This window comes from Lactuca saligna, chromosome 8, assembly GCF_052625555.1.
Source record: "Lactuca saligna cultivar CGN05327 chromosome 8, ASM5262555v1, whole genome shotgun sequence".
Taxonomy (NCBI): domain Eukaryota; kingdom Viridiplantae; phylum Streptophyta; class Magnoliopsida; order Asterales; family Asteraceae; genus Lactuca; species Lactuca saligna.
This window is the reverse complement of record NC_136424.1, coordinates 266,719,603-266,730,052: the sequence shown is the minus strand read 5'-3', so window position 1 is coordinate 266,730,052 and position 10,450 is coordinate 266,719,603. Positions and strand designations below refer to the sequence as shown.

Sequence of the window (10,450 nt, the reverse complement as noted above, 5' to 3'; positions counted from 1 at the left end):
GTGTTTATAATTTTTATTACACAAGATACATATATGTAAAGTCTTCTATTGTTAAAAAGGTATTTCTAACTTCTCAAGATATTTGACTGTAAGAGTTCCTTTTTTGGAGCAAGAAAGATGTGAAATTTTTATCGCTTGAGATGTCAATATCGATATTTTTCCGAAATTCAAGGTTATTGTATTGATACCAAGGGTTTCTACACGTTTCTAGACTTTCAATTAATAGAAGCTCTTTCTTTTTCCAAACAAGAACTTTGTACAATGGCCAAGATATAAATTTAATATGTTCAAAGCTTAATTTCAAGATGTTATCCTTTCTACTAAATAAAGTTTTTTTTTACCACTTCTTAATCTCTTATAAGTTTTTATACTTTTTATTTTGTGGTATTTTTGAAAAAAAAAAAAATATTATCCATTTGTTAATTTCTGATTTGTTTTAATGTTTAAAATTAAAATCATAATTTATATACACAAGTATTAAATATAATATATATGAAATTAAATTGCAATGAATATGTTCTTTTGTTTCTTATTTTAAAGTTTTATATTAAAAAATATTAATTGTTTATATTTTAATGTTTAATTTTGTTTTTTAAATTAACTCGTATAATATACGGGTTTCACTTCTACTTATTGATAAATAGGGGTTTTATATATTCTGGAAACATCGAAATAAAAGATACTTTGAGCAAGTTAGATTGCGGGAGATACATACATTACATTTTTTTAGCATGTCAAGTTTCTTGTTTTGAATAAAGGTCCATATACCTTCTTGAGACTTTAAGCTACCAAAAAGTTTTATTGTATGAGATACACATCTAAAACACTTTTTAGATTTCAAGGGTTCTTGGTTTGATAGAAAGGTACTTATATTGTTATACCTTCTTCACTTCGCTATGAAAAAAGCTTTTTTTTAGCAAAGAGTTGTATAACTTTTTTTACACGAGATACATTTAACCCTATTACAAATTTCAAGATTCTTTGTTTCATTAAAGGGTTTATATATCTTTTTGAAACTTTGAACTAAGAGCATATACAGTAGAAAGTACCTTTTTTAAAATAAAAAAAAAATACAAAAACTTAAAATGAAAAACTCATTGCATCCTCATATCTTCTACAATTGGAATGACTTTTACAATTTTATTATTTAAGTTATATTTGTATATTTGTTTATTTGCAATTGGTTGGAAAGCCCACCATACCATTTCTTTTTTATTTTTCAATTATTTTTTATTCGTTAAAAAAAGCTTCTCTAAGAAGTCCCGTGTGTGTGTGTGTGTGTGTGAGAGAGAGAGAGAGAGAGAGAGAGAGAGAGAGAGAGAGAGAGAGAGAGAGAGAGAGAGAGAGAGAGAGAGAGAGAGAGAGAGAGAGAGAGAGAGAGAGAGAGAGAGAGAGAGAGAGAGAGAGAGAGAGAGAGAGAGAGAGCACCAAAACCTTATGAACGGATCCTAGTTGAATGACACCTTCTCTAACAGCAATCAAAGCAATGGTCTGTAGACATATAAGCATTATTTATAAGTAAACCTTACATCTAAACAACAACAATCTTTTTAACTCATTGTACATATCCATCATGTACATGTACCTTCACACCAGACTGAAACTGAGCTTCCCATGTCCTTGGATGCTGTTGCAATCAAACACCCACAACTTACTTAACACTCATTAACTTCACCTTCTTCTTATTGCACTTAACACCCTTACATTAACCAAAAAAAAAAAAAACTTTTTATTAAAATCTTGAAATCTTGCTTACCGAGTCAGCCGAACTATTCCAAGCAGACAAGAAATTGATTTCTTGATCATTCGGTTCTTTAAATATCCACTTATGACTGTGATCCGCAGCTACTTTTCCAATTAATCTGGAAAATATTTAAGTAAAACAATTATTATTCGATAATAATTAATGTACTTGAGTATAACTCAGCATGCAGCTAGCTTACGACTAGAAATTGAAAAAGAGAGTGAAATCTCAAAAGTACCCTTCGCCGTAGTTATAAATTTCATGCGACATCTTGAAAAAAAGCTCCGGTTGAAGACCTTGATATTGTTGGTATTCGTGATCAGTGTAAACCGAAGAATCACTGTTAATCTCGTTTGTTGTCGACGCTGCGAAATTACAGAAACCATCTTCCCATGCCAATATCCTGTTTGTGATTAACTCAATGTTTAAGATTAATCCACGACTAATTAAAAATATTCGATATATAATCGACTGAAGATTCAATCAAGAACATGAAGATGTTAGAAACACACAAGATCGTAGATGGAAATATAGTTGAATCAAATAGCAAATGGGGATTGAGAAAGTATAAATTTTTCAACAACTTTATCCCAAAGAAGGACGATAATAATATAAGCTAAGAAAACTTATAGTATTTTAGAATTTAAGAATACTTATATAGAAAAATGACAATAATAATAGTAATGACACTTAATGAAAAATTTACGGAAGTGTCTAAAGGATTTAAGAATTTTAATTATATTATAGATAAATAATTTAATATGGAATTTTAGATCAAAACAAAGAATTATTATTGATAATAATAATAATAATAATAATAATAATAATACTTTTTAGCATGAAGGAAATAATTTAAAATGACAATATATAATTAATATACATAATACTAAACGGTAATAGAATAATGTACCAATTTCTCCTGTTGCCTCTAGACCTATCATATGTTCCCCCTAGACCATCCCACCTGCAACAATAATACAAAACAAGAACAACATTTTTTCATTTAGTGGACAAAAATTGGAAATATCATTTTTATACAAAAAAGACCTTAAAAAGAAAGTTGATTAAAAAAATATAAAGGTTAATTTAAAAAAAAAAAAAAAGTTAATTATAGTTTACTTGGGTGGAGGGTAGTTTCTTGGCAAGATTCTCCAGAAAACCGCATAAACCCATTGAGAATTGTCATGAACGCAGAAACTTCTTAATGTGTGTTGAAGCAGATGTGTTGCTGCTAGCTGGCTTAGCTGCATCTCTCCCATTGCCATCCTCTCTCTCTCTCTCTCTCTCTCTCTCTCTCTCTCTCTCTCTCTCTCTCTCTCTCTCTCTCTCTCTCTCTCTCTCTCTCTCTCTCTCTCTCTCTCTCTCTCTCTCTCCTCTCTTTTTCTCTGTAAATTACACACAAATGTGGATATATAACTTTCTCTAAAAGAAGTGAAAACCAGACACCCTTTTCTCCCTTTTATAAGGTCACCTACATGGGTAGTTGGATACCTCACATTTAAACATCTCTCTCTCTCTCTCTCTCTCTATATATATATATATATATATATATATATATATATATATATATATATATATATATATATATATATATATATATATATATATATATATGATTTAGAGAAGAAATGATTTGAAAAGGCCCACAACAACCCACTTTTTTCAAACCACCATTCATAAACTCCTATCTAGACTGGCTTTATAAATTACCTTCTCTATTATCTCTTTTGAAAACTATGAGTCATCAGTATGACCAAACCTTATAATTCCATACACATCATGACACCAGCTCTATATATATACACATATACATATAGATACCATATCCCCATCTTTATTCTGACACAACACTAGTTGCCCAAATCAGTCCCAGGGAAATACAATTATATATATATATATATATATATATATATATATATATATATATATATATATATATATATATATATTCAAATAAGAATTAGAGTTATTGTAAGAGGAGTGAATATGAATTATAACTAATGATTTGTATTTTACTGATTTATTTAATTAAATAATTAAAATAGTTTAAGTAATCACTAATAATTAATACGAAGAATATATTAGTCATACTAACAAAACTATTAACTTCGTCGTGGTTATGAGATCTCTATAATTATGGGTGCTTACCAAATTTAATTAGGTTATTTAATCCTTACAATTAAGGAAATTCGGTCGAATAAATGTTAATATATTCAACTTATCTATTTTTCATGTATATTCAACTTGTATATCCAATTTTTCATGTATATTCAACATTGAATATGTCCAATTTGTGCATTGTCAATGTATATTCATATTATGTAGTGGATTCTTTATTTATATTCAACTCATGTTTTAAAGCATTTATATTTGACTTGTGTATCGAATTCTACATTTATATCCATTTATATTCAACTTGTGTATTAAATTATGAATTTGTAAGAGAAATGATTCCCCCAAAAACTACCCAATAAATGTTTTCAAATTAAACTATCGTCAACTTCATATGTTGCAAGCGTTTAGATGCTTAGTTTCGTAAGCATAGTTTTATTTATTTATTTTTGTAATATGTGTTGTGTTTAATCAAAATTGTTTTTCAAAAAAGCCTAATAACGTCAATAGAAGCTTTAAAATGTGAGTAAACTAAAAACCATTTTAACTCATACGTTGCAAGCGTTTAGATGCTTAGTTTCGTAAGCCTAATTTTATTTATTTATTTTTGTAATATGTGTTGTTTTTAATCAAATTTGTTTTTCAAAAAAAGCCTAATAAGGTCAATGGAAGCTTTAAAATGTGAAAATACTAAAAACCATTTTAAACCACCAAGAATCATTTTTATAATCATTGAAAGATTAAAACAACCATAAAAATGAAAAGATAACAACCTTTGAAGTCTTTGATTCTAATGGGAGATTGGAAGTTGATGAAGATATCATGAAACACCAAAAAAGAAGTTCTCTGTAATGTATCTATTGGAAATGTTGCGGAAGGTCATTAACTAATTACTAATATTTATAAATAATAATAAGGTCTTTTTGGTTTGACCTCATGAGACAAATAACATTAAGGAAATGGAGAAAATAAATTGTTAACTTATTAAGGAATTAATAATCTAATTAGAAATTGTTTTTAATTAATTAAATAGCTTGAATATTAGGTAATCTAAGAGGTTAATTGGAACATTACAGAAGCTTTTAACGAGTTAGGAGTGGGCAGTTTTGAAGTGTCCATATCCTAGGGATAAAGCTGATTTGAATCAGATAAGGATAAACCCTAAAGTTTGATTCGTTATAAGATTCTATTTGTAACCTATAAACTGAGGCTTTGAGATTAAACCCTAGGAGACTTTTGAAGCCTCTTATTTTTGTTCTCCCCCAATCTCTATACTTTACATATACGAAAATCATAACCCCTCTATAAGGTTGAGGGGTTTTCGAATAAACCCTAATAGGGTTTATTTCTTGTTTGCTTTTGGAGTCTTGGGCCTGTCTACATTAGATGAGTTATTCCTTGGGCTCTTCATCCTTTGCAAAAGATGTATATTCATGTGATCTAAGGATCATGAGGTATGTAATCTCTCTGTTAGATTTTTAATGCATAAAATACACTCAAAACTAGGAATTGAAACTACAATATGCCTAATTGTAAATTCAACCGTTAGATCTATGGTTTCATACTATAACATCTACCCTAGAAAAACCAAAAATACAAAGGAAGAATCACATACCCCTTTTGCAGCAAATGATCTTCGCACGTGATTCCTTGTGCGTGCCACCTTGTTTGGATGATGTGGACCCAAAATAGAATCCTTTTCTTGGTTGACACCTAAAGAAGTAAGAAAACTATAATCAAAATAAAGTAGGAGGTAATGAACTATAAGGAGAGTTCTTCCGTAAGGAGGGAGGAAAAAGTGGCGAACATTCAAGCCAAATAAATTAGCAAGGAAGAATGAATCTCTAAGGCCTTATTTATAGGATGGACCACCACATTAACGAAATTCCTCGTATCCAAAGAGAATTTTCATCCGCCACCCTTCTTCCTAAGTTCTTAAATATTCCTGATTAAGCAACTATTGATTAATTGCTATTCAACCCTTATACTAATTAATTTTTTAATTACTTCCCAAATTGTTTTTCGAATTAGTTTCTAATTAGTTATTAAACCATAATAATGAATAACTTCCTGCTTTATTGATTCCACTTAATTTGAGTCTTGAGGGAAATTCAAGAGGACCCTATTATTATTAGAAATATTACCAATAATTATTGACCTTGGACACATATTCCAATAGTCTCCCACTCAGATAAGACATCAAGTATATATGGTCCAATACTTCTCTAATAATCAACATAGAGAATCCCTTCCAATGCATTTGTCGAACTCTGATCTAATCAGTTTCATCCCTCAGATAAATGATCATATATTCCTTCAACCTCATGATATTTGTATGAATTTGAGGCACGTATAACGGTTAATCTCAAAATTCAACAATTTGTTTCCCGATAGAGACTTGTGACGACTGTATTTGACTACTAAATTGAATATATCAATTTTAGTTAGGACCCGACCATGTATTTATGATGTAAGCACCAAATCATCGAGGGACCCATATATGTTGCTTTTCCTGTTAAGGCAGAAGGAACAAATAAACTTTGGCTACATATTTTTTCTCTTTTCTGTCATGTCATACATGGATATATCCATTGTTGATACTAGTTATGAATAGTGTTAGAGTACACAAATACATAACATAATCATAAAGCAAAACCCCATATGTATCTCGGTTTGAGGAACATAAGATATTATCTTCTTATAATTTCTCGTGACTATATCCATGAAGTAATCTCTAGGTGCGGGTTATTCTAATACTTAAATCTCTATTAAGCACTCATGAGTGCTGGCATAACTAAAGGGTTTTGAGCATTCTAACACTCATATGGTGTAAATGCAACCCTAGATGCTTTAGATCTATGTTTTCTCTACTATACATGCATACATTGAATATTCCAAAGCATCATCCTAACTAGCTGTCGCACCCCCAAATCGAATTGGTGGAAACATTCGGGGGTGGAAGACGTCATGTATAGTATCATAACAATGCAATATACTAAATCAAGCAACAACATCCATTTCATTAAATAATATAGTTAATACAAGTGTGTTCTTTGTAAAGTTTAAATGACACCAAAAATGAATGAATATCAAAAGAATAAGACGACTCTTGGATTCTTCTCCGTCTTGTCAAAAGTTGAACAAGCATACCTATCTTACTGGTTTCCTAAGAATACAATTTATTTTGAAAAAGAGCGTCAACATAAAGATGATGGTGAGATCGTAAGCAGTTTAGTGTCACTATGTTGTATTTGTTTCATTAAAAGGTTTGTAGTTGTGTCATAATAATGTTTGTTTGTTTTCCCAGAAAATCATATATTTTCTACTTGTAATGAAATGTAGTCTTCTACCAAGACCTTACCATTTGTTGTTCTCTTGTAGTAATGTAAATGAAATATTTCTAATAATGAAGGATACTCAAATGTTAGTTTTACTATCGTATAACCGGGTTGGTTAAATTTGGTTAAAATGTGACGGGGTTATAACCATGCTTGATCGACCAAGTGTAAATCCACGAAGTTCTATAGACATCCAAAAAGGTATGACATTTGTTCACCCGTGGACTTGCAGTCCACCACTTGATGCATTGAGTAATCTCCTATCCCAAGATGACATTCCTTCACAAAAATACTGCAGCAACTGATATTCTGTAATCCCATGTTGTGGACATCTTGACCACAATTTCTTGAACCGTTCCCAATAAGTATGCAAGGCTTCTCTCTTTTGTTGCTTGATGCAGTAAAAGTCATTTTTGTTTGTAATTAATCAAATGTATGAACAACATAGTTCTATTGTGTTTCAACTTGTATTCTCCCCCTAAAAACCATTTAAAATGTGTAAAAGGTTTATTGTAGGGGTATGAACTCACCTATAGTGAGTGATTTGAATGAAAGATCGATATAGGATGCTAAGTATGCCAAGTGAAGTCTCGAGAACAAATGGATCCTATTAAGCATATAATGACACATATATGTATCTAATTAGTGTATATAACAACTAATCATGCAAGGAAACAACCTTAGGTACTAGTAAACACTAAAAATGAAGTGTTGTAATCGCATATGATTGATTAAATGGAGTTTACGGCCACACAAGGATGTGTTCACGACCAAGGAGTGTTCACGGCCACACAAAGTGTGTTTATGGCCATCATAGAGTGTACAGCCAAGAAAACATGATGTGTTCTTGGCCCAAACATGATTCTATTAAGTGTTTGCGGTCCTATCTTGCGTTTAATAAGGGTTTACGGCTATAACTAGCAATTTATGAAGGGTTCACGGCCACACAAAAGGTTCACAGCCGTGAACTCTTGAAAATCATGCAAAATATGCTTGATTCAAGGCTAGAAATCAAGTGATTCTAATGGATAACACATATATGGAAAATATACTTAATTAATGGGAGTCTTGAAGGTGTTTACGACCCTAAGAACAAGTGCGCATTCTTGGTGAAAAGATGATGATTTGAAGACCTAAACCAAAATTGTTGAATTCATGGATGAAATCAAAGAGCTTCTCATGAATAAGAAGGATATCAAGTAATAATGGAAGAAACACTTACGATTTTGAAGAGAAATGAGAGTGTTCTTGATGATACTTGAGTGATTTTTGAGTGTTCTTGTCTTGAAGATGTGAGAAATGAGGGAATAATGAAGGAAAAACATACTTATGGAGAGGGGTTCACGACCGACATGGGTTTACGACCGTAAATCCTATGAATTCCTTTTGATGGAATTTACGGCTTGATTGCAACCCAATAAACTTAAGTTAACACATTCTAACACACAATCCTTCAATGTAATAGGCTTATAACACTCAAACAGACCCTTAACAATGCTAACAAATAATAGAAACGAGTCTGACTTTTGATTGAATTGAATGGCTTTATAAGATAGAAATTTCGGGTTATCACATCATCCCCCTATTAAAGGGAATTTTTTCACGAAACTGGAGTTTAAGTAAATACAGATAGACTAAGGGAAGATATGAGGCTATTTTTGTTTCATTTGATCCTAATGCTCCCAGGTGAATTCAGGTCCTCGCTTTGCATTCCAACGAACCTTCACGATCGGGATACGACTTGCTTCGTTTGCTTGACCTCTTGGTCCATGACCTCTACTGGTTCTTTAACGAATTTGAGGCTCTCATTGATCTTGATTTAATCGAGTGGGATAACAAGAGTCTCATCGGATAGGCACTTTTCAAGTTCGATACGTGGAAGGTAGGGTGTATGTTACTAAGTTCTTGAGGTAGTTTGAGTTTTTAAGCTACAGGGTCGATTCTAGCGAGAATCTCAAAAGGCCCTATGTATCTTGGATTTAGCTCCCCATGCTTTCCGAAGCGTATCAAGCCCTTCCAGGGTGAGATCTTCAATAGAACACGGTCACCCAGCTGGAATTCCAATGGTTTCCTTCCTTATCTACGTAGCTTTACTAGTTGTCTCTAGAGGCTTTTAATTGTTCACGAATTTGAATGACCTTCTTTTTTATTTCCTGAATGATTTATGTACCCATAAGAGTGCTGTGAGGAACTCGTCCTTTAGCTAACTGCGTGTAACCTACTTCAGCCCAACACAGAGGGGATCTGTACTTCCAGCCATAGAGGGCTTCAAATGGAGTAGCCTTTAAGCTCGTGTGATAACAGTTATTGTAGGAGAACTCCACAAAGGTTAAATGAGTATCCCATGCCTTTCCAAATTTTATCATACAGGCTCGCAACATATCTTCTAGAGTTTGAATAGTCCTCTCACTTTGTCCATCGGTTTGCGGATGATAGGTTGTGCTCATGTCCAACCTAGTTCCTAGAGAACTTGGTAGCGACTGCCAGAATCTTAAAGTGAATCTACTATCTCTATCAGAGATAATGGATATGGGAACACCATGTAGTCGTACAATTTCCCTAATGTAGGTTCTTGTTAGTTTCTCTATCTTATCAGTTTCTTTGATAGGCATGAAGTGTGCGAACTTGGTTAACTTGGTTATGAAGTCCATAGTAGTCCGTTCCCACTTCTACTCCGATATCTTCGGTTTCTTTAGTAGACCTAAGGTTTTCTGGTATTTGACATTAACCTTCGTGCAAGTGAGAAGCTTGCCCATAAATGTAGCAATTTATGCTTTCATGTCAGGCCACTAGTATAAGTTTTTTTTTGATCCATATACATCTTATTTGAACCTGGGTGAATGGAGTATCGAGTGTTGTGTGCTTCCTTGATGACCACGTCTCTGAAACCACCATGGCTTGGTATCCCGATCCGTTCTATGAGATATAGAGTTCTGTTACCCTTGACTTCTAGATTTTTGTCCATTCCTCTTAACGATTCACCCACCACATTTTCATGTTTAAAGACTTCCTGTTGATCCTCTTTAATTTGTTCATACAGGTGTCAATGGATTGTCATGGTCAAAGATTTGACTCTATGACCTGAATACACCTTCTGACTTAGGGCATCTGCTACTACATTGGCTTTACCGGGGTGATAACGAATTTCACATTCGTAATGATTTAGTAGTTCAACCCACCGTCGCTGCCTCATGTTAAGTTCCTTCTGATTGAAAAAGTGTTGAAGGCTCTTGTGGTTAGTAAAGATAGTGCTTTT

At 32.4% G+C, this 10,450-nt stretch overlaps 1 protein-coding gene across 1 annotated transcript in view; it reads right to left on the bottom strand.

Annotated features, from left to right (window-relative positions):
- LOC145012209 (protein RICE SALT SENSITIVE 3-like) overlaps nucleotides 1–3,243 on the bottom strand; it is a 4,151-nt gene extending 908 nt beyond the window's left edge. The window contains exons 1-6 of the mRNA XM_078971001.1: nucleotides 2,864–3,243; nucleotides 2,655–2,708; nucleotides 1,983–2,147; nucleotides 1,757–1,862; nucleotides 1,586–1,627; nucleotides 1,435–1,491 (exon numbers count right to left, since the gene is read on the bottom strand). Coding sequence (XP_078827127.1) covers nucleotides 1,435–1,491; nucleotides 1,586–1,627; nucleotides 1,757–1,862; nucleotides 1,983–2,147; nucleotides 2,655–2,708; nucleotides 2,864–3,009 — 570 coding nt within the window. The 5' untranslated portion in view covers nucleotides 3,010–3,243. The remainder of the gene's footprint in view (nucleotides 1–1,434; nucleotides 1,492–1,585; nucleotides 1,628–1,756; nucleotides 1,863–1,982; nucleotides 2,148–2,654; nucleotides 2,709–2,863) is intronic.
- Between the last annotated feature and the right edge of the window lie 7,207 nt (nucleotides 3,244–10,450).